General features: G+C 45.0%; 1 protein-coding gene across 1 annotated transcript; it reads right to left on the bottom strand.

The window, feature by feature from the left end:
- Positions 1–867: 867 nt before the first annotated feature.
- Ppp1r3b (protein phosphatase 1 regulatory subunit 3B) lies at positions 868–12,978 on the bottom strand. Its single transcript, XM_031339534.1, has 2 exons — positions 12,852–12,978; positions 868–5,008 (listed from the first exon to the last, which is right to left on the bottom strand). The coding sequence occupies exon 2, from the start codon at positions 4,981–4,983 to the stop codon at positions 4,129–4,131; it is 855 nt and encodes a 284-aa protein (XP_031195394.1). The 5' UTR covers positions 4,984–5,008; positions 12,852–12,978; the 3' UTR covers positions 868–4,128.
- Between the last annotated feature and the right edge of the window lie 13,000 nt (positions 12,979–25,978).

Genomic DNA, 25,978 nt, shown 5'->3' with positions numbered 1-25,978 from the left:
TGGAGACACTTTACCCACCCACCTCCCAACCCCGGCAGCCTCCTGCTTTTTTGTCTTGTTTTGTTTTTTAAATTCTGGAATTATTTTAGTGTAGGGAATGCCTGTATGAGTGCACCAGAGTTGAATGGAGCCGCTCTTCGGGTTCATTACCTTGGAGAAACCTGGGCACATCCGCTTCTTTCCAGGGGATTCGGGGATCCGGAAGCAAGGTCTACAAGTTGAACGGACTATGGGAGCCTTGCTGGGAGGTTGTGGGTAGAAAACATATTACTGTAGCACTGGGACAGCTGTGTAGGGACGCCAAGGCTCTGCCTCACTTAACTGGAGCCTGCAGTGAAGACCTTGACATTTAAATAACCAGGGCCGGGGTGGGGGTGGCACTCCTTTTTGTTTTGAACTTTCTGAAAATCTCACGTAGGTACACATCTGCTATTCAATGGTGGGGGTTGGGGGATAGGCCACAGCAGCAGATGGTTTATTTTCTTGGATACCGAATCTGTGTGATGGAGAAGTTCAAAGTTGAGAGAACCAGAGATAATTTTCCCCGGACTGTCCGAATCTACACACTTGTCTGCTCTACCTTTTAAGAGGGAAGGAAGGAGAAAGAGTCATGACCTTGGATGACTAGGATGTGTGGAGGACAATAATCACCTCTGTTCTTCCTCTCTGGTTCTAGGCAAAGGCTATATCATCTGCCTTCACAGCCAGACAGCTTAAAGCAATGGCCCCCTCCCCTCCCTGCCCTGCAGCTTTTCACATCCACTGAATACAACCTCTACCTTAAAAAAAGACACATATAGAAAACAACATCGACTTAAAATATGGTTCCCCTTCTTCCAATGCTAAAAATAGAAGGAATAGTTTTGGTTTTTTTTCTTTCTTTCTGTATTTATTACATTTTTGCTTTTGATACAAAGAAACCATTCTCTTCCACCAAACACACACACACACAAACATCCATTCTTGTGATTTTTAAAGTGCATTTCCCCCTCTACCAATGTATACAAAAATATTTCTTACAAACATGCAGAAGTTGCTGAACAAGGCACATTTAGGCATACAATGACGACAAGCCCGTCAGTTGAATGTTCACATTAAAGCAAAAGTGTAACATCATCACGTGTGCATCCTAGAAGTCCTCGTGCCCCAGCGGTCTCTGGGAACTAGCAGCAAAACCGTAGAAACACACACAGCTTTGCTGATGGAGCTGGGGGTACATCACAGCCCTCAGCAGGAGAGACCAGCACTCTCTCACCTACTGTCCTCCACGCTGCCAAATTGTTTTTGAGTGACTCTGGAAGATCCCGTTATAGGTAAGATCCCAGGATTTCCAGAACATCTTATCTGCAGTTTCTGTGATCATGCCAGGAGACATAGTTAATGGCAGACCTTCCCAGAACAGGGAGCCACCAAGCTTACATCTCAGGGATAAAGTAACTCCCACCATTGACTCAAGTTGCCTCAGTTTCTGCACAACTACATACAGGCTTCCATGATGTGTTCCTAGCTTTCTAGAAAAAAAAAAAATCTTACAAGACTCAAATGCTTCTTGCAAGAAACATGGAGAGTGTGCCTTATGGTCTAGCTTATGTACTGTACCCACTTTGCAAAAGCATCCCAGGGGATGTGGGGAAATAAATATGGAACAAAGAATGGAGTTGCCTTCCCTTTCTGGATCATGGTGTCTGGGAATTAGGATCCAGCCATCACCATAACTAAGAATTGCATGAACGAAGGCAGATCTCGGGGTCAAGCCTGCCGTGGGATCCTCAAGCAAGGGGCCGGTCATCTTCTGAGGTGTGTACATTTGTCTACAATGGGGAACTCTGAAGGCAGCATTTCTCAATGCAGCCCCTGAGGCTATCTCCGAGTCACGGGACAGACTGGCTCAAAAGGAGAAGGGCTGTGTTGGAGGCAGAAAACAGAGGACTCTTGAGTGTCTGAGTGACAGCCTAGATAAGGAAGTCAAGCACACAGGCCGCTCCATTGGGAAGGGCCCTGGTGAGCAGGCGAAGACACGCCCTCTGAGCTGAGCCATGGGTGCGCACCTCAGGTGTGCCGACTTTAACCAGTGCCCGTGAGCAAGAAAGCTGGGGCAAATCTGGGCAAAAGGGGGTGAGGATATGTCTGCTCTAGGAGAGATACATAACGTGGAATTACCACATTTCATATTTTGACATGGAATGTCTGAAGATCGTCATTCCACACCACTGAACAGGCTTCATTCTGTAGTTACCTGGGGTCCTTTCATGATCTGTTGTCTGCAGCTATGTAAGTAACAGTGCCCCTGGCTGCCTTCCTTGTTAATACAAAATGCATGACTCATAAGAGATCAGTTTTGCCTTCCATCCAGTTTAAACCTAGCTGCTCACCAAATCCGGAACATTTAAAGTACGCCTACATAGGAGAGATACGGTATGCTTAGATAAAACACGAACCCCAGCCTCCCAGTCTCAGCCTCACTTATGAAGGTGATTTCTTCACAGATACCAGCATGCAACCCCAGATCACTGTCCATCTGGGAGAGGCACCATATACAAAGCACAGATCACAGACTAGTACCAGTTTTAGAAATTAGAAATCATAGAAAATAACATTTAAAAAGTCAAAACACTTTAAACTTCAAAAGTGAAAAAGTTAAGATAAAAAATGAACCACACATGCTAGGATCAAAAACATTTGCCTGATGCTAACTTATGAAGCCAGAGGGCCTGGGGCTACATCCAGCGGCCTGTGAATCCGTGAGACTCTACATTCCTACCTTGTCTCAGGGAAACATCACTTCAGTAAGAAAATTAAGCAGACATCTTTTACCAAACTTCCAAAACAAAACAATACCCCTAAATTTCTACAAATATGTATATAAAAAGCTTCCAAACTCCCCTATAATTCTAATTTGCCCTAGAGAAAAATCACAGGGTTTGGGGGTTCACCCAACAGTAAGAGCTCCAGGAGTCTCACACTAGCGTATGATAATGCACTGCAACCCAATATGGTTAAGAAAAATTCATCTGATACCTCAGAGTTGACAAACATTTAAAATAACATAGAAAAACGTGGTGAGGTTTTTCTCCTCTATCCTTTTATAATACACACCATAAATAAAAACACCCAATCAATGTCCTTGAGGGTTTGTAAAGCATCCTCAATATGACTGTATACTGCAAACAAATCTAAGCATATTGTGGAGGATTCGAGGATATGCCAGTCTTGCTATTTGAAAGTCTCAGACAAGGCATTGACATGGAGACTCCAGGAGACATGAGAGCTATGAGTCTGTCAAACAAAAGCAGTCCACACACCGGCCAGGCAAGTGGAAATGGATCTTGTCATTGAGTCTTTTGGTAGCTCCGGGTGAAACTGAGTGCTTCGAAACCCCCCCCCCCCCAAATAAAATCCAAGAAGAAAAGCTAAAAGTTCATACTGTCCCACCTTGTCCCAGGGTTGTACCCCGTGACCCCACATGGGAACCAATGACTTTCCAGTAAATATGTTGCTCTCTTCTGGAATGTAAAGGAGGAACCAAGAAGAGAGGGGAGGGAATGCCTATCCCAGACACAGGCTTGCTTTGACTATCTTGTCCAGATCACTGGATAGACTGTGTCGGGTGAGGAAATGCAGCAAAAGAACTCGCTCAGAAAGCGGCTGCCCCTGTCCCTCTTCGGAGGCTGCTGGGTATCAGGACAGTGTGTCACAGAACTGAGGTGGCTCCCTCCGAGTACACACGGAACGAAGAAGACACATGGAAAGCCACGAGCGGGGCAGGACCTTGAGGTCAATGGTAAGGCTGAAAAGGCTGGAGTCTGGTTTCTGGGTGACTTTCGAAGTTCAAGTGTGGAAGAGAGGCCAGTTTCCTCAGTCCTTGCCAGCTTGGCCCCTCTCCAGACCCTTCTGGCACCATCCTGTGCATTCTCTTGTGGCCAACCCGGATGCCATAGAGGATCAGCACGCCTTGAAGCAAGAAACCCGGTGTGACAGAAACACGCTGGACTTGCTGGTTTAAGAAAAAGGTGAACAGGATCCTGTCTTTTCAAAAACCACACTTTAATGGCAGTTCAACTTTCCCTCTGGCGTTTGCGTTCTCCCGCCTCCATCTTGATCAGAGCCACCACCTGTCGACTGCAGTCACTAGTAATAGGGCCCCAGCTTTTCATATCCCAGATAACTAGGCCATTCTGGAAACAGGCCAAAGGAACACCGAGGGCTCCCAAACTGGTCAAAAGCGATTCCAAAATCCGGTCCATTGTACGGCTCGATCACTCCCGGAGAGGATCGGAGTTCAGCCCGGGTGATCCTGTAGTTTTTGCCTTTGTTGCTGTCCCAGTACGCCTGGCCGTTACACTCGTAGCAGACCGCAAACTCCATTCTTTCATAGGACTGGATTTTCTCGGGTAAGCTGATGTCAAAGGAGAACGTGTCCCTGTCCGAGCCAGCATAAGTGTCCTTCACATACTGACAAGGGAAGTCAGTAAAGCTTTTCCAGGTGTCAAATGTCATCCTGACCTTCACCACCTTTTCGAAGGCCAGGTTCAGGACCTTCACGGTGCCCGCGATGGCTTTATCCTTCAGCACACAGTTTTCGAGGCAGACGTGATTGGTCTGAAGTCGATTTCTAAAGTCTAAGTAATCTGCAGAAGGCTGCGGAAAATCCAAAACAAAGCTCTCGCTCTCTGCTGTCGTCAGACTCACGATGTTGTCTAGGAGCTCGGTGATGTTAAAGGGAATATCTAGTGGGTCATCGAATTCCGAGAACACTTTCACCATTGTCAGGGCCAGCCCCTGGTTGTCGGCGAAGGACACCCGCTTCTTCACCTTCTTCCCCTGCACTGCGGGGGCCACCATTCCGCTGGCTTCATCCTTGCTGCCCAGCTGAATACAAGGCCTCAGTGGCTTGCTCAGTTTGGGGGAGATCTTGAAGGTGAAGCGCTCTCTGCGTAGAGAAGGAGCCATACTGCTGTAGCTGTATTCTATGTCCACAGCCATCACGCTAGACGAGCAGGTTAGAAGTCTGGGAAAGGGGAGATGAGAGAACAGCGAAGAGGTCAGATAGATGCTTAAACCCTCATTCGGGCAGAGACGGACAAACAATGTTGCCTTTCATCTGGGCTTACTGCTCCCATGTGGTCTCACAGGACACAGGTCTTTCTGCAAAGACTGTGTGGAAGGGGGCATGAACTGGGGGGCTGGGGAGGGGATGGAAAAAGAAGCTAAGAGTAAAGCCAACACAGAAAAGACTATGGGACTCAACAATTTGAAGGCTAATTCATGGGTTTTTCTGCCAGGATGTCTTGGGTCCCCCTGTATGCTAATACACCACAGAGAAGAATGAAAGGCATTAAGAATCATAGTTTCCTGCGCGGGGGTAGGTGGGGGAGGGGGTGGGGGAGGGGGGGGGAGAGGAGTGTGCCTTTCATCCCAACCTTCCATTGGGAGGCAGAGTTAGGTGGGTTCTGAATTCAAGGCCGGCCTGGTCTACAGATTGAGTTTCAGGGCTACACAGAGAGATCCTGTCTTGAAAATGAAAGAATCATGGTTTCCTACTCTTTGCAGAATTACTTATTTGACTAAAAGATACCCTCCCCCCTTTTGGAGTATATACCCCACAAACAGCTGACATGAGGACTGTTTTTGCTATACACTGTAGACTATCATTTGACAAATAAAAGCTTTATATTTCCAGGCTGGTGAGATAGCTCAGAGAAATCCCTGAGACCCACATAGTTGATGGAGGAAACCAGTTCCCACAAGATGTCCTTTGACTTTTACACAGGCTGCATGGAGCACACATACCCATACTAAATAAATGATATAGACGCTGTTTTGACATATGTACACATTGTGGGATGGCTGACACACTTAACGTGCATTTCCTCACATACTTGGGAGGTGTGGTGAGAAGATTTAAAATCTACCCTAAGCAATTTTCAGGTACACACTGTTATTAATGATGGCTCCCATGATGCAATGGATCTCTTGAATGTAGTCCTCCTTTGGAATGAAAGATTTATATCTTTTGATGGATATTTCTCCAGTTCCTCAAGGTCCAGTACCTGGCAGGCACTGTTCTATTACATATTCAGTGCACTCATCCTTTTCAGATTCTACATGAATACGTCCACTTGTCCTTCTGTAGCCAGCTTATTGCACTTAGCGTAGTGCCCACCAGGCTCCTCTCCATGTTTCTACAATGATGCCACTTCATTCTTATCTATAAATGAACAGCACTCCACTGTTCACTCACACCACATGGTCTGTATCCATTCATCCCCTGACAGACATTTAGCTAGACTGCATATCTTGGCTCTGAGTGCTGTTATATAAATACGGAACTATAAGTGTCACCTCAACATACTGATTTCCTATCCCTTGAATGCACATCTTGTAGTAGGATCATTGGGTCTCACAGTCATCTTTTTAAAAAGATTTATTTATTTATTTTATGTACGTGGGTACACTGTTGCTCTCTTCAGACACAACAGAAAAGAGGACATCGGGTCCCATTACAGAGGGTTGTGAGCCACCACCATGTGGTTGCTGGGAATTGAACTCAGGACCTTTGGAAGAGCAGTCAACACTCTTAACCTCTGAGCCATTTCTCCAGCCCTAGTCATTTAATGTTTAATTCTTTTGAGAGAAACACCATGGTATTTTCTGTAGTGGCTGCATTATCATTTTTGAAAGATAACCATTCCAATAGGTAGGTAGTGTGAACTCCTCATGGCTTGAATAATAAATACTGACTTAATCCAATACAAAAGCATCAAATTTATAACACAAATATTGACTTGGTGTTTACCAGGCACTATGCTATTACTACACTGAGACCCGTTGATGAGAGTTGACACAGACTTACTTTAACCAAACTTATGGGAAGTTTTAACGTTCTAGTAAACCTTCCTTTAGAAAAAAGAATGAGCAGCTCATTTCTTTATATAATGACACACCAGTAGATATTTGCCTTGTCTACAAGTGATAACAGTTGTCATTAGAATTAAAAGCAGGCCAGAAGCGGTGGCAGCAGAAACAGCACTGAAGAGGCAGAGGCAGCTGGATCTCTGAGTTCGAGGTCAGCCTGGTCTACAGAGTGAGTTGTGGGACAGCCTGAACTGCACAGAAAAACTGCCTCAAAAAACAAAACAAAACAAAACAAAATAATAAAATAAAAGCAGATATAATCACACTAGCCATTAAATTAATTTAAACCCTATTTTCAAAAAGCAATGCAATTGAGTGTTATTAATTTCAAATATAGAGTTCTTACAAAGCAGGAACAAAGTCAAATAGTTCCCAGAGAAGAAAGAGCAAAGAAAAAGAGCATTAGCAGACTTTATGTTAAAACAATTAAAAATGGCTCCCAGATATGCAAACTATCCAGTCTTAAAAGTAATTTAGGAAATTCTGTGGAAGTTGGATGTGACTTTCTGTGCCTATAAGCTACTTAGAAGACTGCGGCCGGGGGAGGAGGACTGCAAGGTCAATGCTTGCCTGGACTGTACAGGGGAACCCTGTCTACAGTAAATTAGTCAAATGCAAACTTAAAGAAAATTTATACTAGAAATGCCTGTTTTTACCTAGTGTATTAGGAAAGAATTATAAAACACAAGATGTTTTTTATTATCAAAATTGGCATAGTCTACATGAGCTTATCATTTTCACTCCAGTAACACATAAAATACCATTTACCTTAAATAAATAATTAAAATGTAAAAAATTAACAGAAAGGGAAATAATGAGAATGCCTACCAAGGATGCCTCATAAAATTGATTGTACCATATTCATATTGTTTAATTTTATACCGCTAATTTCATTATTTGTAAAAGTATTTAAATGGCACAGACATTCTTACTTGCACTTTTTATTTTTGGACTTTGTATTTTTGTTTTTGTTTTTTTAAATAATTATTTGTTTTATATATGTGAGTATACTGTCATTGTCTTCAGACACACCAGAAAAGGGCATCAGATTTCATTACAGATGGTTGTGAGCCACCATGTAGTTGCTGGGAATTGAACTCAAGACCTCTGCAAGAACAGTCAGTGCTCTTAACCTCTGACCCATCTATCTCTCCAGCCCCTATTTTTGGTTTTTGAGAGAGGGCTCACTAAATAACTCTGGTTAACCTGGAACTAGATATGTAGACCTTGCCAGACACAAATTCAGAGATCTGCCTGCCATTCCCTCTGCCTCTCAAGTGCTGGGATTAGAGACGTGGGCCACTGTGCCTAGCTAATATTTTATCTTGTATTATTGATGTGAAAAAGAGCAGACAGAGTTGTACACAAATACCAGATATGAGAGAAAAGATTATGGATATAGAAACTGAGTAGAGGCATACTCCACTCTCACTGGTTTTGTTTCCCGTGGATTTAGCTCTTTGTAGTCAATCATGGTTCAAAAATAGTAAGATGAGAATTCTGTAAGTAAGCAACTGATAAGTTTAAATTGTGCATCGTTCATTCTGAACTCCCCCCCCCCCCAGCAGAGTCCCGCTCCTTTCCTCAGAAGCCAACCCCTTAGCCAACATAGCCATGATGCATCCATCTGCCACCAGCCCACCAGGGATTTACAACCATCTCGGCTATCAGACAGTTGCAGGATCCCAAGGCTGTTGTTCAAGGAACCTTTATTTTACTTAATAATGACCCCAAAGCACAAGAGCGGTTGCGTCTATGTGGTTCTTGGGCATATAACAGAGGAAGATGACCTCTAGAACTGTGTTATGGGGTGGGGGTGCTCCAGAAAGTATAGGAGATTCATAGAGTACTTGGGGCTTACAGCCGCCTGGGAACCCTGTTATGTGTGCATCGTGTGTAAGTAGCAGGGACCATTCTATGGTTAAAAATGTCAAACGACGCATATAACATGCTTCCTTAAAGTGTTTCCTGCTTCGTGTTTCCTTATGTCTTCTAAAACAATACTGCTTCTTTGATCAGGAAGAAAAAAAACGAAGCCTAAGAAAACATTCCAAACACCTCACTAAAGCCAAGCACCTTTTTATCCTTCTCCTTACGAAGGCAGATTTATAGGACACTTAACAATGGTCTCAGCTGAAGAAGCTAGTAATAAAACCTGGATTAAAATCTCAAGTCTAGCCAGGTTGTGCACGTCTTTAATCCTAGCATTCCATAGGCAGAGGCGGGAAGATCTTTGAATTCAAGGACAACCTGGTGTACAGAGAGTTCCGGGACAGCCAGAGGTAAACAGAAATCCTGTCCCAAAACAACAGCAACCTCTCAAAGCTGAGATTATAGTTTCCAAATCTTCTGGCTCAAGAGAAGGAACAAAAGGCTGGCGAGATGGCTCAGCGGGTAAGAGCGCTGACTGCTCTTCTGAAGGTCCTGAGTTCGGATCCCAGCAACCACATGGTGGCTCACAACCACCCGTAATGAGATCTGACGCCCTCTTCTAGTGCGTCTGAAGACAGCTACAGTGAATTACGCTGGAGCCAGCCAGGCCAGAGCGAGCGGGCACCGGCAGAGGTCCTGAGTTCAATTCCCAGCAGCCACACACATGATGGCTCATGGCCATCTGTACAGCTACAATGTACACATACACATATAATACATAAAATAAATCTTTAAAAAAAAGAGAGAGAGAGAGAAGGAACAAGGCAGCTACAGGCGAAGGTGTGTGGCGGCAGGGAGGGGCCTTGCTCACAAGCTCACCATGGCTGCCCGAAATGTGACACCTTTTGACAAGTTGCTCATCGTTTGCCAAGTGCTGGGGGACTATGGATTTGACCCAATAAATCCTCTTTCAACTTCTGAATCAACCAAATACATTAAAAAAAAAAAATGTCTGGCAGTGGTGGTGCAAGTCTTTGATCCCAGTACTTGGGAGGCAGAGGCAAGTGAATCTCTAAGGTCAGGACCAACCTTGTATACACAGCTAGTTTCAGGATAGCCAGGGCTAAGGAGAAACTCTATTTTCTGGGAAATAACAACAACAACAAAAACCAACCAAACCCAAACCAAACAAGAAACAAGAAAAGGGGGGAGTACAAAGCATATCATGTTCCCTCTTCACCTTTCCATTTTTTTAATTTGTTTTTTTATTTTTTAAGATACATTGGTCTTATGGGTACAAGAAGCCTGGCTATCCCGTTTTGCCTCTGAATCTGTGCAGTTTCCCAAGTGGCCTTGGCCAAGGTCTGCTTGTAACTGACCTGCAAAGCCAAAGTCTCACGACTTCCCTTCCAGTGAAGGAAGTAGTCTGGTGAACCGCCTCAGAGCAGATCTGCTGGGTCGGATCTCAGGTCCCTGCTCAAAGCTGTTCCTGGAAAGGTTGTTCTGACTGAACTGGCTTTACACACGATCAATGAACTGACCAACTCAATTTTTTTTAAAGGACTCATTACTTAACAAATTGAGTTTCAGTTATTCATGTCTACGGCAAAATATTCTTAGAAATGTTCCTCCCGTTTCAACTTTAATGTAGGTACTTCTTATTCTGTTTAAATATGCATTAAAACTGAACACCACTTGCGTAACAGCAGGCGGTCCACATTCCAGCCCTTCCCCAAGGTCCACCCTTCAAAAGGCTGGGGGGCGAGATCATCTCCCCCCTCCCCCAGCACTTACTTCCTCCTGGCTTGAGTCAGCCCAAAGATTAGAGTCCCTCTGAGGCTCCTTCAAGCTCTGGGACCAGCCTCAGGCATGCCAATCTGATGCTGAAAGGTTTTTCTGAAGCAGCTTGGTAGAAAATGGTGGATTCTCTCAAGTGGAAGTGGAATACCAAAGTACACTAACGACTGCTGCTTCCTTACAACCCAGGAGAGTATGCTCTTGTGTCTAGTCCTGCAGGTTCAAGAGTGGAGCTGAGGCCATTGGTGACTTTGTACTGTTGGAGCCCAGGATGTACACTTGCCATGGGGGCTCCCTTTATTACTAAACTGTAAGAACGAGTAGAATTGAGGGTGGAGAGACAAGTTTTTTTTTGTTTTTTGAGACAGGGTTTCTCTGTGTAGCCCTGGCTGTCCTAGAACTCACTCTGTAGACCAGGCTAGCCTCCAATTCAGAAATCCACCTGCCTCTGCCTCCCAAGTGCACCACCACTGCCAGCAAGTTTCTAATCAGAGCCCGAGCTCAGGAAACAATCCCACTCTCATTTTCAAGAACGTTTTTTATTTTTTGCAAGCTTCTTCCCTGAAAGGCAAATGTGAGGTTCTGGTAGCCCGAGTTACCAGTGGGACTGACTCCTGCCCTGCAGAATTGCAAAAGCAGTCATGGCTTGGAAACCCTTCTTTTTCCCCCCTCTGGATATCATCATCACTACAGGTTAAGGACATGTACCCTTGTGGCCTCTATCAAGAGTGCGATGTGACGGTCCGTTGTCCTCACAGAACATTCCAGCTCTCATGGACCCTATGCTCATCCAAGAACTGGTGTAGTAAAGTGCTTATGTGAGTTTAGCTTTCCTGACTTTCTGATCGGGATGTCTCAACGGGAATGTGACAGTGATAACGGCCACTCAGAAGTACTTCCAGAAACTGAGACAGTCTGCCAATTGTTAAGTCCCCTAAAGGAAGGCACCTGGAGAGGTGCCTGAGGAAACACACGCACACCCATACATGCTGTATAGACCCTGCAGCCCTTATACTGTCTCCAACACTGCCCCAGGCTTTCCTTCTACCAAGGAAACAAGCAGAAGCAGAGAGCACCGATGCACATTTGAGCCGGGAGAGCCACATGGGACCTGGACACAGTTGCAGGACAGGATCCTGGGAGCCTGAGGAGCTGTTTCCCAAGAACAATCACAGTCTGCTTTCACGTGGGTGCTCAGAAGTCAACTGCCCCTGAAGAGGGAGGGCCTGGGCCAGGTTTGGGACGCTTGCAGAAATGCCTTCTGTGTTCTAGTGAAATAATGTGGTGTCTCAAGATGCTGGCCAGCCTTAGAAGGCCAGGAATATTTCTTTTACGCTTGACAAATCTGAACATAAAATAATCCCACAGCCTTCCTAGATTCAGGCAGTTGGGTGACTGAGTTTCTAACTGAGACCTTCTTTCTGCAGCTCTTCCCCTCTGATGTCAAAACCAAGTTAACAATAACCCACCGCAACACTACATTAGATAAATATCCACGACCAATCCACACCACCACCATCCACTCTTTCCCTTTTCAGCAATTCTTGGTTCTCTTCCCTAAATGTTTAGCTGATACTTTTACATGTATGAAGTTGACACGGGTTCCTTTTTGCACACGGGCCCTAATTATTACAGCCTTAATGCACACACCCATCAGTCCTCGGAGAGAAATGTTTGTGAATAGGGCTTCCTAAGGAGCAGTCATGTAGCTTTGAATGAGACAGCCGGCACCAGCTAATACTGGCCAAAGGCAGCAGGAGGCACAGGCCTAAGTAAGGCCTCTGCCCTGCTGAGCTTTAACAAACCGGGTTTAAGGGTTTTCTTCTGAGGTCACTTGCAGCTCCGACCTCCAGGGCCCCCATGCTTCTCTTTCCACTAACTTTCTCCTACATGGCCCTAGTTTACTTCAGCTGTGTCCACTTTCTCCCTGGCTCCTGGACATCTTTGCCAAATAGACCAGTTCCTTCCCTGCCTAGGTTAAAGAAATCTTTCTCCCGGACTGCAAGCTGAGACAGGGCCACATTCCACCAACTCTGTAAGTTCCCCACTCAAAAGTCTTTTTTAGCTCTCTCTGTTTCTCTGTGGCCTGCCATCCACTGTTTGCTTGCTGTCCGTCGGGTTCACAGCCTCTTCTCTGGGTTCAAAAACGGTGGCTGTGAACAAGTCCCTGGAGGCAGGTCAGCGAGTCCCGATCCCACCAGCCACTCTCCGCGGGTGCTGTGCCTGCACCCCGACGCCCAGCCTGCTTCGACTGGGTCTGCACTTACCTCTCCCGCGGCGCCGCAGCCGGGGCTGCTGCTCACTGGCCTCATGGGAGAGCCTGAGAGAAGTGTCAGGGTTGATTGCTGCCACTGAACTACGTGAGCGTCGGGGTGTCCCGGGGGTAGGGCCTGGGCTTAGTTCCCGGAGACGAACAAGGAGGAGGAGCCCAAGTTATCACACCAGGGCGGGACCTGGCGGCCGGACAGCCCTGACGGGAGCAGCGCCTCGCGAGCACCCCCACGCGGGCTGCCCAGTTCCCGGGTGGAGCTCACCTCAAGCCCATTGCCTTCCGAGACCCGAGACGACTCAACGTGTGCCTCTTGCCTGTGTGCGGCAAAGGGTGATCTGAACCAAAGTGGGGACTAGTGGGGAAAAGTCCGCACTACTTGATGGAGTCAGGGCTGGGACGCGGGTTTCTCGCATCTACTTCGTAACGGGAAACTGAGCCCCCCCCCAACCCCCGGGGCTTGTATTTGGACTCCAGATTCCACCGCAAAAAACTAGAATTATCCTCCACAGTGTCAAATCTCTGGTTGGGGATGTGCCACGTTAGGACTTGCGGCATCCTTTCTGTTCAGGACATCTCCCCTGGCCACGTTTCACGGGCTAACTCCGCGTAGTGCAACTCGGGGGTCCCCTCTAAGGCTCCTTCCCAGCTCGGGTCTCTGAGATGTTTCTGCACGCTGAAGCAACAAACCACTTGAGCCCAGCTAGGGGATTCTACTATGCGTCGGACAGTGTAAGTGGGACAAGTGATAAGTGGCGGGGAACTCCCCCGCGTGCCCCTCACCGCAGGTTTCCTGGCCCTGAACCTTGAACTAGAGGGTTGAGGAGGTACGTACCGGGTACCGCTCTTGAGTACGGAGGGGAGACCCTTCAGCCTGCCCCACCATCTGAGCTGGATGACAGTGACAGCAACCACGACAGCAAAAGTGGGGCAGGCACTCGACTTGGTCCAACAAACAGCAGCCCTCTCACCTGCTCACTGGATTGCAGCACTCTGGATTCCAGCTCCAGCAACCCTTGGCGCACTTTAACTTTCCAGCCACCTCTCCGAGCCACTAAGGGTACTATACAAGACCCCCTTTACTCCCCCCCCCCACCTGAACGCGGGACTCATCCAATGAGCTCCCGGGACACGAGCCGCAGACCAATAGCTACACTTGGGGCGAGCAGCACTCTACCACGTGATCTGAAGCGTGTGGCGAGTGACAGGGCTGGAGTCCAGGATCTGGGAAGGGGACAGCAGGTCACAGTTTCATCAGGAACCGGGGTACCCACGCCAAGGGGTGGAGGCGATTTCCTACAGTAGAAGGTCCGTCTGTAGAGAGACGGACTGAGGAGCATGAGCTGTGTGCAAAGTTCCCCATTGCTAACAAAGTTCTAGCCAGATCATAGAATCCCAGGTGTAGACGGCAGTGTTGTCTTTCCTTTGGCCCCTCCTTCCCCCTCGTAGGACAAAAAGCCCCAGGATCCACAGATGGCTGTGACCTTCTCAGAGTGCCCAAAGCAAGAGTTCTCCACGCCCTCCCCATCTTGATTTTATCTGCATCTTCAACGGTAGTGTCCCAAGCATTTACTGGATCTTGCTTTGTGGCCGTTACTCTAGCAAAATCTTTCCCCTAGCGATGTTATCTGGCAGAACATGACTCTCGTGCTCACAGTACTGCAGATGTGGCTGAGGATTAGCAAGGTGGATTTATTTAGGAGACTGCCTTACTTCGATCGATCGGACACAGTAGACTCTGTGCCCCTGGAGTTCTGCACAGGATCTGAACACTTTGGGAACCAATGACTCCTCTTGGGAAATCTATGGACCTGAGCAGCCACTTGAGGTAGGCTCATGGTTTTCTACCTTTAATGCGTAGTGAAATTTTGAGAAGTTGCTAATTGATACAGGATTGCCAACTTTACGAAGTGTTAAGTCAGCACACTAAAACAAACAAATCTACCACCCACCCACTCACCCTTTCTGTTTTGAAACAGCATCTTGTTACATAGCTCAAGCTGCTCTCCAACTTAACTGTAGTCCAGGCTGGCTACAAATTCATGGCCTTCCTGGGTTATAGGCATGCGTCACCACTACTTACTTTTTTATAAGTTTTTGTTATTGTTGTTGTTTTGTTTTGACAAAGCTTTTCTGTGTAGCCTTGGCTATCCTAGAACTCACTCTGTAGACCAGGCTGTCCTTGAACTCAGTGAAGAGAGAGGCGGGGAGGGGGGGGAGGAAGGGGGAGAGGGAGAGAGACAGAAGACATGACTACTGGGTCCCGTGGAGAAGGTTGGTTTTGATATGAGGGAGAGACTAGCCATAGGCAGAGACATCTGGGAGTGTCCAGAGCGAATGTGACCCTGAGCTAGGCTATGGGAGGAGGGAGGGGAGAGGAGATACCGACCAAAAGACCAGAGGAGGATAAAGGGTAAACTAAAAGACTCAAGTAACAAAAATGCCTAGACAGCTTATATAGGGAACGGCAGCTAGAGAAAGGGCAACCCGGCCCTTGGGCTGAGAAGTTTAGAGTGGGGTAGGGTATCAGGGGTTGAGGGATCTGATCTGGGGGGAGGAACCTGATGACCAGGTCTGCTTTGATATGTTAAATAGATACTTTAGTTAGCCACTTGTTCTGGGTTTAGATCTAACAGTCAGAGATCTGCCTGCCTCTGCCTCTTGGATGCTGGAGCTAAAGGTGTGTGAGAACTACAGGACACGAGAAGGTCATTATTCATTAACTCCTATTGGATGCATTTAGGCTTATGGAAATTCATTGTTTAGTATGATTTGGGGGTGGCTTACTCTAAGGGATATAGGGGCAGCTTTCAATATAAGTAGACATGCAAGATTATAACACTAATGGGTTGTAATCTGATACAAGTCTAAGCATCCCCAGCTCAAGTATCACGGGCCTTCCTTCTTTTCTGATGGGCAAATGTATAAAGGACCACCTGTGAATCTGATATTGTCAACTGAAAATCGCCCCCCCCTTGCATTCAAGTTATAAATCAAAAGTGAATAAAGCAAAGTGCTGGCTACAATTCCAAATGAAGTGAGCATGCCACGGGAATGAGCAAAGACAGAGCCAGCATTGCAAAATGTATGCAGGCGAAGGGTGACCAGACCCTAGCCGAGGAGAAGCTGGAGCAAGCAAATATCATTTCATAGTGCAAGGGTTGGGAATCATCTCTCTTACATACATCTAGGAAACTGTAGGCCATAATTCCCCTGTGGTTCAGATGACTATTTAAAATCAGGAGAGTGGGCTAAACTTAGTTGTGGGACACCACAGTCTTGGTAGGTAGGAATCTTGGTAGGTGGCGTCTATGGGCTTGAAAAGAACAGTTCTTTTTCTACAGCTAGAACAGAGCTAACTGGGATGAGGCTTTGGGGCAGATGACAGTCCAGAGTCTGAGAGCTGGGCCCATCCTTAGACAGCATCATGCCCTTCCTTTCGATGTATGGCAATGAAGAGAAAAGTGAATGTAGGCACACCAGATTCCTTCTTATAATACCTGGCGTTGAATTGGCTTTGGTTTCACTTATTAAAAATCGCCCCTCCCAGAAAAATTAATCAAAAGACTTAGCAGTGGCCAAGCACAGAAATGACTCTTCTTCTACAATGTTCCCCTCCATCAACCCAAGGCTGTTAGAAGCACACTGTCTTCTCTCTTGCCCTGGGCATCTGGCTGCCTCAGTCCTTATTCGTTGGTTCAACAACATATTGAGTACCTGCCATGCAAAATGCTCCGTGAAATGTTTGCAAACTGAGTTCAAGCACACAACAAGATCACTTGCAGCCATTTGGTGGTGGTGCACGTCTTTAATCCCAGCCCTTGGAAGGCAGAGACAGGTGGGCTTCTGTGAGTTCGAGGCCAACCTGGTCTACAGAGTGAGCTCCAGGACAGCCAGGGCTACATAGAGAAGCTCTGTCTCAAAAATAAATAAATTTCACTCACTGTATTAGTCAATATATATTTTTTCATATATACATATATATGGTATTAGTCAAGGTTCTCTAGGGTCACAGAATTTATGTGTTTATATAGTAAGGGAATTTGTTCACAACTTATGTAGTCCAACTCCCCAACAGTGGTCAGCAGTAGCTGTGAATGGAAGTCCAAGGATCTAGCAGTTGCTAGATCCTTGCAAGCAGATGAAGAGTAAATCTTGCTTCTTCCAATGTCCTTATGCAGGTCTCCAGCAGGTGTGGCCCAGACTAAAGGTGTGCCATGCCTTTAATCTCAGATAACCTTGAATGCAGAGATCTTCCTGTCTTAATCTTCTGGGATTCATAGCCACTATGCCTCAAGATCTCCGTGCCAAGATCCAGGTCAGAAACTTATATCTCCCAGCCTCTGGATTAGGATCACAGATGAGCCTTCCAATTCTGTACTGTAGTTCATTCCAGATATAGTCAAATTAACAACCAGGGATAGCCAGTACATATATGAATGAAGGGAAATTTCTCTGCAGTTAACTTACTCAACGATGGGCAGCTGTCAATGGGTAGACCTAGAATCTAGTAGTTGCTCAGTCCCACAAGGTTGGGTGTTTTAGTTGGTCTTCTGTATAAGCTGGGACCCTGAAGAACTAGGTTCTAACAGATGTGCAGGCAAGTTCGTGCAAGCAGGCAAAGAAGAATAAAGCCTTCCTTCTTCCATTGTCCTTAAGTAGACCTCCAGCAGAAGGTGTGGCCTGGACCTAAAAAGGAGGGCCACTACACTTTGTTCCCAAGATTCAAGGATAATTAAACATTTGCAAATCAATCAATGCAATACATAAGAGAACAGACTCAAGGACCATCTCCATAGATAAAGGAGAAGCTTTTAACAAAGTTGAATCTTACCGGATGCTAAGAATCTTACAGAAACTATGAAACAAGCAATGCTATGGGCTATAGAAGACAGACCTATAGCCAAGCAAATGGAGGAAAGCTCAAATCCTCTTCACAGAAATTAGAGCCGGCACAGGTGTGTCTACTACTTCCTCTATTCCTATTTCGTCCTGCATTTACAATCTCAGCTAGGGCAGTAAGAAAAGAGAAAGAAATAAAGATGCACACAGGAGAGGAAGGAGTCTAATGGTCCCTCTGGTATGAAATTATAAAGACTCCCCCTGAAAGCTCCCACAATGAGAGATAACCACACTTAGCACAGTAGCAGGACGTAAAATTAAAATATATATAAAAAAAAATCTAGTAGCCTTCCTCTGTACCAATAACCGACATGCCGAAGAAGAAATCAGGCAAATAACCCCATTCAGAGTTACCTCCAAAGGAAAGGAAAAAAAAATACCTTGTAACGAATCTAACTAAGGAAGTGAAAGGGCCTCCTCTATAATAAACCTTAAATTGCTGAAGGCAGAAAGAGAACACACTAGAAGACAGGGGCCACTCGCACCCTCATGGATTGGAAGAGTAAATAGGAAAATAGTTACCCAAGCAAAGACCATCACAGTGCAATTCTTCACAGAAACTGAAATGAAAAAACAAAATCCTAAAACTCATGTTGGAGCATAGATCCCAGACCACAAAAGCAACCTGGGGAGCCGAGGCCAGACTGGAAACCAGGAGAGGCAGAGCAACAGGGGAGGGGCCAAAAGAGGGCCACATGCCTCTCATTTGTAGTTCTTGGATTTTATAAAGGGACAAATCAAGTGTCTATACTTGACGTGAAAGTAGAATTTGAAGTTGGCTATGGAAACAAGACTACAGGATGGGGAGGAAGGCAGGCAAAGACGTTACGTAAGAGGAGGATGAGCTCAAAGTATGCAAAATATTTGCAGGAATGTAGACTTCGTGAAACAGAACTATGCATAGTAAATATGTGCCAATTACAGTGTTCTTTAAAGTGGGAAAAGAATGGGAGAAACACGATTTTATTCCCAAGAAGTATGTAAGCTAATAATGATGCCCAGTAAATGTACGTAAGGTAAGTTTCTGGGTTTGGGATGTGATTTTACCTTTCCTGGGGAGATGTGAATGAATGTAGATTCAGTGACAGACTAAAGAAAGGATTCTTTCTTAGTTTAGTTTAGTGAACCAAAGAGTTTATGTAGCTTACTCACAGGACCATGATTGATATGAAGAGCTGCATCCCGCCCTAGCACAAGGTGTGACCTCCGGAAAGAAGTGTAGAGGAACTTGGACCTTTGTTAACCTATATGCTATAATATGCCCTCCGACCAGTGGTTCTCAGCTTTCCTAGTGCTGCAACCCTTTAATAACAGTTCCTCACGTTGTGATCAGCTCCAACTACAAAATTATTTTCTTGCTACTTCATTTTGCTACCGTTATGAGAATCGTAACATAAACATCTGATATGCAGGATATCCGATAAACAACCCCTGAGAAAGGGTCATTTGACCCACAAAGGGGTCGTGACCCCCAGATTGAGAACCACTGCTGAAGACCATGCGCAGCTGCAAGGAAGACATCTAGAGAGAGTAACAGCTAGACTCTCGGGTGAGGGTCCTTTAGTCGCAGCTTCCTCTATTATACTAGGAAGTATTAACAGTCCTGTTATCATTCTTGAAGATCTAGCTACAACGTATGTTCTGCTTATTATGACTTAGGGCCAAGGCTATTCTGTGAATCGGTGCAGCAATCCTTCTTGCAGGTTGGAGATGGCGTTGTGGTATGCACAGAGGGAACAACCATTCCCCAACACGATAGATAGGAAGCCACCTAGGGATATGTGCATCAGCAGGGGTGGTGGAGAATGCGGAAGGGAAGATGGCTGACTGAGAACTGATCTCTGTGCAGAGTAAGTTACAGCTGAAGAAGGCGGGACTTGGCAAAGACAAAGGATTCTAGAGCCTGTTGTAGGATTTCCTATCTGCCAATTAAAATTAGGTCCCATAGCTCTTTTGATTCCAGTGGATGGTGGTTGGCACAGAGGCTCACAACTAGAAAATGCACAGAAAAGGTGACTGGAGATCCCAGCCTAAATTGGATATCTATATCACCATCTCCCTCGGGGAATGCAGCAACTTCTCAGAAATGGGTGGGGTAGAGCAGAATGATTGTGAGAGTCAAAAGTTTCCTCCTTTTTCTTCTTCTTCTTCTTCCTCCTCCTCTCCCTCCTTCTCACCTTTCTTCTCCTCCCTCTTCTCCTTTTTCCTCTTCCTTCTCATCCCTCCTCCTTCTCATCGTCCTCTTCTTTGTCCTCCTTTTCATCCTTCTCCTTCCCTTTGTCCCCCCTCTTCCTTGTCCTCCTCCTCCTCTTCCTCCTTTTTCTCCTCTTCCTCCTCTTCTTCATTTTCATTTTCCAAGGCAGGGTTTCTCTGTGTAGCTCTGGCTATCCTGCAACTCACTCTTGTAGACCAGGCTAACCTCAATCTAAGAGATCTGCCTGCCTCTGCCTCCCGAGTGCTGGGATTAAAGGTGGGCACCAACCCTCCTGGGTGAAATCTTGTCTTCTTGAGGTGGCAGGGCCCTTGCTCTTGTGAACTCACAACAGCTGTCCTTACCTTCAAGGGAGTGACTCCTGCTCCAGTGGATGCAGTACTTACTGGGCTTTGTGGGTTATTAGAAAGAAGAAGACATGAAATTAGAAGGGGGATTGGATTATCTGTAAAAAGTTTTAGGGAATTCAGATGGATACAATGAAAATATGTTTTGTACACGTATGACGTTTTTAAAGATAAGCAAAATAAAAGAAAATTGAAGATAGATCGTTCTCTGGTTTCCATGTAAGACTACTCTTTTTATTCATGTGTTGGAATCAGCTTTCTGTTCATTCAGAAACTCTGAAGAAATACTGTTAATGTTTGATCACTTCGATGTGTTTCAAAACTTTCAAAAAAAAAGAATCTCACCTAAGAATTGGAAGAGAAACCTCTAAGAATATTTTCAGTTCTAATACTTTTCCTCTCCTAGTGAAGGAATTGAAGATATGAATCTAAATCAGAATAAAGAGAACTTCACTCTGCTTGGTCAGAGTAGAAAGTGGGACAGACTCTTTCCAAGCCGCCCAAAGTCAATTTATATTTAGACAACGGAGCTAGCTGTCTGCACCTGTTGGTGCTACAGATGTGTTCTGGGTGCGTGGTGTTACCTGGGGGCCCCTGTTCCTCTCTTGAATTCCGCTGACATTGAATTGCAGGAGGGTGCTTTACAGTACAGAGTCAGAAGGATGAGGGCTAAGGGAAGGATCTACAAGCCTGTGTCTATGCTCAGACCTTGAGTGTCAGATGAAAGGTCCCAGAGGCTGGTAGACCCTTTTCCTCACTACTGAGGGCTTTTCAGTTCTTGGATAAGGTTGGTTGGAGGACCCACTCTTCAGAAAGCTATATGAGTTCACTAAAATCAGCTTACAGTTAGAGCAGTTGTCGAGTGTACCTGAAGCCCTGCTTTTAAGCCCTAGTAAAATTAAGCCAGTAAACATAGAGACAAAATTAACTTGACTGATGAATTTGATTTTGGCCCATAGCCTCATACTCTGGGCCATTACTTTGTAAAGATAGATACGGTTTCTTTAGTTTAGTTTAGTTTGTATTGTTTACTATTTTTGTCATTATAAACCTGGCATAAGGTCATTGTTGACATTATGGAAAGTAGAGAAAAATATAAACAAAAAAGAATTGCCATCATTCAGTAATAGCTACAAACATAGTTCATGCAGAGCTGTACTTTCATAGTGTTAATTCGTACCTTTCATTTAACTGGATTACTATTGTAATTTTTCTGACAAACATTTTTCTCTCCTTGAATCAGAGTCTCACTGTACAGCTCTGGCTGTCCTGGAACTCACTCTGTAGACCAAGCCTAACCTTGAACTCACAGAGATCAGCCTGCCTCTCCTTCTGCCTCTGGAATGCTGGGATTAAAGGTGTGTGTCACCACACCAGCCTTGACAAGTGGTTGTTTTTTATTTTTTATTTTTTTATTTTTTGATGCTTATAAAGTGTTCTTGCTTACAAAGAGACCACACTTTAAATCCTTTATTCCTGTGCCATCTTAGTCTATTTAGTTCTGTGTGATGTTAGGTGTGGAACGTGGCTTTGCAGAAGCCAGGGAAGCATCCATCGCTGAGCTACAGTCCTAAGCCTTAATGCCTTTCTTCTTGTAAGAAAATAAGTTTAGTTTTCATCTTTAAGTTTTTCCATTGTAAATACTCGTCATCTGACAAGTACCTTTATATTTGATAAATATTTTCATATGTAAATTTTTATCCACATTCCCGTTGATTTTCTATGGCCTGATTTCCAGACTGGAGATATTCTTCTGACCTGCTTCATGTTGCCAAATTGTTTTTAGAAACGTTAGTATTAATGTTTTTATTTGGTCCTCCGGGGGAAAATAAGTTAAATGATCCTAATAAGGTCTTGGTTTGTGGACTTTGGGTAAGTTGCACTCATTTTGCAAAAAAGAGTGGATAGGAATTTTTACAAATGAATTCTGTACTATGTACCTGACCGAAAATAGCCACACACCTCATCCCTGGCCTCAGCCTGGGCACTAGGAGCTCACAGCCAACTTGGGCTATGAATGGAGACTTTACAACCCATATTATTGACTTGAATGGCAGTTAAGTGGTGGCTGGTCAGTGAGAAGGTGGCAAGGGTGGGAACTAAACTGGGGACTACCACTTTGCCAGGTTTACAAACCATTAGGCAAAACCCAGTATATATTAATATGCTCTGCTCATTCATTATACTTATGACTGGTGTGATCATAAATTATATTAAAACATGTAATTCAATACACACAGAATACAATGCATAAAGAAACTGCAACCAGAATTTCCTGGCAAATGGCACGCATTTTTGTTCGACTAGCCTATTAAGCTGCTCTTAGGATTGTGGCTATTGTGTGAGGTTGGGGGGGGTGCGGTTCTCTTGCATGCCTCTGGATTCAAGTAACTTGGATGTGGGCAAGCTCTTCCTACTGTTAAGCCACTGTACTTTGGCTGATACAAGTCTTTCAGGATCTCATGCTTAGCAACATGCATCAAGATTTAGGGAAGTAAAGACTCACTTGAGGGATGAAGGGGAAAGAAAGAGGACTTGCATGCAGTGATTCCTAAGTCTCCTTCATGTCTCAGAAGGCTTAGTTTTCTATTACCTCTTTCCTCTACAGTACAACACTCAGAGGAGCATCGACTTCCTGGTTGTCTTCATGATCAGGTGACAGCCCATAGAGAATTTGGTCTTAAAGGCTTCATTTTTTTTCCTTCTTGGATCCCACGCTAAAGATTTCTTTACACTGTGCACAGGCTATTCTAGAGCCAGAGATTAAATTGTTGAAACTAGGATTTCAGAGTGTTGAGAAGTATCCATACCCATCAACGCCCCACCCCACTACACACACACACACACTCTGTAATGGTTTGTATGTGCTTGGCCCAGGGAGTGGCACTATTAGAAGGTATAGCCTTGTTGGAGTAGGTGTGTCACTGTGGGTGTGGACTTTAAGACCCTCATCCTAGCTGCCTGGAAGTCAATCTTCCACTAGCAGCCTTCAGATGAAGATGTAGAACTCTCAGCTCTGCTGGTACCATGCCTGCCTAGATGCTGCCATGTTCCCACCTTGATGAAAATGGACTGAACCTCTGAACCTGTAAGCCAGCCCCAATTAAATGATGTCTTTTATAAGACTTGCGTTGGTCATGGTGTCTGCTCACAGTAGTAAAATCCTATACACACACAAACATACACACACACATCACACATTCACACGCACACTCACAGACACATTCATACATACATACATGGACACATAAACACATATACAAACACATTCATATGCACATATACACATGCATGAACACACATACACACAAACACATTCACAGACACACACACACACACACACACACACACATTCACCCACCACAGAGCCTCTGATACAGAGGAGGAGCTATCACCTAGTGAATTTATTTTCTTCCTACTTATTACCTCTATGATAAAACTGAGGACAATGGAACATTTGTTAGAAGCTTCTCAAGTTTCTTATAGAATTACACTTCACCGAAGAACATCCTGATAGCAATGAGCGTGAGTCTTTCTTGGTGAGCAGCCAGGGCTATAAACTACATAAACTCAAACTTTGCCAACTTCTCTTCCATCTAAAGCTTGGAGATTGCTACAACAATATATTAAGCTTTAATAAAGATACTTGGTACCATTCCCATTTTCCTTCAGTTAACTCCTTGGTCATTTTTAAATGAATTTTTTTTGGGTCCTGTTATTTTCTACAGGCTCCATTGCTCTTAAAAGTACAGTCATTTATTTCTTCTCCTTCTCCTTCTCCTCCTCCTCCTCCTCCTCCTCCTTCTCCTTCTTCTTCTTTTCAAAGACAGGGTTTCTCTGTATAGCACCGGCTGTCCTGGAACTCACTCTGTAGACCAGGCTGGCCTCGAACTCAGAAATCCACCTGCTTCTGCCTCCCAAGAGCTGGGATTAAAGGCACGCGCCACCACTGCCCAGCTCATTTATCTTTTCAAACCTAGTTTCGACTTTTGTTCTTTTTCCTTCCTTCCTCCCTCCATCCCCCTCCTTTCTTCCCTCCTTCTCTTTCTTTCCTCTTCCTCCTCCTTTTCCTCTTCCTCCTCCTCTTCCTAATTTATTGACCTTTGGTTTACAAAACAGAAATTTCTCTCTCCTAAGATCAGTAAATAAATAATTTTCTCTCACACTCTCTTTTGTAAAGTTACCTCAGAGACCTTAGGTTTTCTAGACATGTTGATGAGGAGAGACCTATCATAAAATATATGAGGAAGTTTTTGGTTTAACATTCTGATAAAATTCTACTAAAAAAGGTGACGCCCCACCAAATCCAGATACCCTGAACACAATGAAGTATAGGGTAACAGCTTGGCCAGAGGACCTTGGAACAGTGACCCCGCCATGATTATCCATGGACTTTGGGAATGCTTTGTTAGCATTGATGTTGTCCTTTTCTTGTGCTGGCTCACACTTCACAAAACCCAACTACAACAGCATTCCCATTTCTTGATTATTCTAAATACAGTGAGTTCTAGAAGTGAGCCTTCCATGTGACTAGGTGAACAAGAAGCTGGCAGCAATTGGTGTGGGCTCGTGAGTGCTAAGAGGGCTTTTGGCCTTAGGCTCTGGGGCTTCTGCTGTATGTGTCCTTTGTGAAGTCCGTGCCATCTATAGGGCTACTGCTCAATGTAGGCTCTACTTAGAGGGCCTGGTAAGTAGGCCTCAGGCCTAAGGCCCTTAGGATATTGTACTTGGGTGGTATCGTGTTCCGTCACTTTCCTGAGGAAAGGTTAATTCCATAGTTCATAGGCTTTCAGGTTTACTCCTCTCTAGGCTAGAACTCACTGAAAACGCATAGTAGTACCAGTCTTGACATTTCATTTGTGGAAAGTTCTGGATTCTAACTCAGGAAAGTTTGGGATTCCCAAACAAAATCTTATAGGGGAGCAAATTCTATTTATTTATTGATTGATTGATTGATTGATTGTTTTTTTTTTTTTCCGAGACAGGGTTTCTCTGTATAGCTCTGGCTGTCCTGGAACTCTCTCTGTAGACCAAGCTGGCCTTGAACTCAGAAATCATCCTGCCTCTGCCTCCCAAGCACTGGGATTAAAGGCGTGTGCCACCAATGCCAATTCTTTAGAGGCTCCTCAAACATGAAGTTGCTGTTAGCCCCTCAAAGAGTTAAGACTTTTAGAAAACAAAGACCTGCCTATGGCTCTGGTGCGAACTGTGGAAGGAAGTGCATGGGAATGAAATGTATATGCCAACATGCCTGCGGCCACCATGCTTGTAGTGAGTAGTGCCCCAAGGCCCTGCTAGTTTACCAGACACTCCCTCTCAGCTGAGGGAGATGAACAGAAGTATCCAAGATATAGTTCATTTAAAAAGAAAAATGGAGATTCCTCAAGACTGGAAGGAAGTGGCCTTCCGAAGGAGGCTTACTCCAAGAAACGAAAGAAAAAGATTTAAGATATTTCTGACCACAAATGGACTTGGTGTATGCAGACGAGTGGCTTGGATGACAAGTTAGGATGGTATTGGCAGAGATGAGATGAACTGAATGGCAAGGGACTGGAGAGATATCTCGGCAGTTAAGGACCCTGGATGCCCTTTCCAATGACCCAAGTTTGAGTCCCAGCAGCCATGTGCCTCCTAACAAGTTCTTAACTACAGTTCCAGGGGATC

The sequence above is a fragment of the Mastomys coucha genome, unplaced genomic scaffold, assembly GCF_008632895.1.
Source record: "Mastomys coucha isolate ucsf_1 unplaced genomic scaffold, UCSF_Mcou_1 pScaffold22, whole genome shotgun sequence".
Lineage (NCBI taxonomy): Eukaryota > Metazoa > Chordata > Mammalia > Rodentia > Muridae > Mastomys > Mastomys coucha.
The sequence above is the reverse complement of the archived record's forward strand: the minus strand, read 5'-3'. Positions and strand labels throughout refer to the sequence as shown.

What these genes read in the sequence shown, in the direction of transcription:
- Ppp1r3b (XM_031339534.1), bottom strand. Translation starts at nt 4,983, where the DNA reads ATGGCTGTGGACATAGAATACAGCTACAGCAGTATGGCTCCTTCTCTA.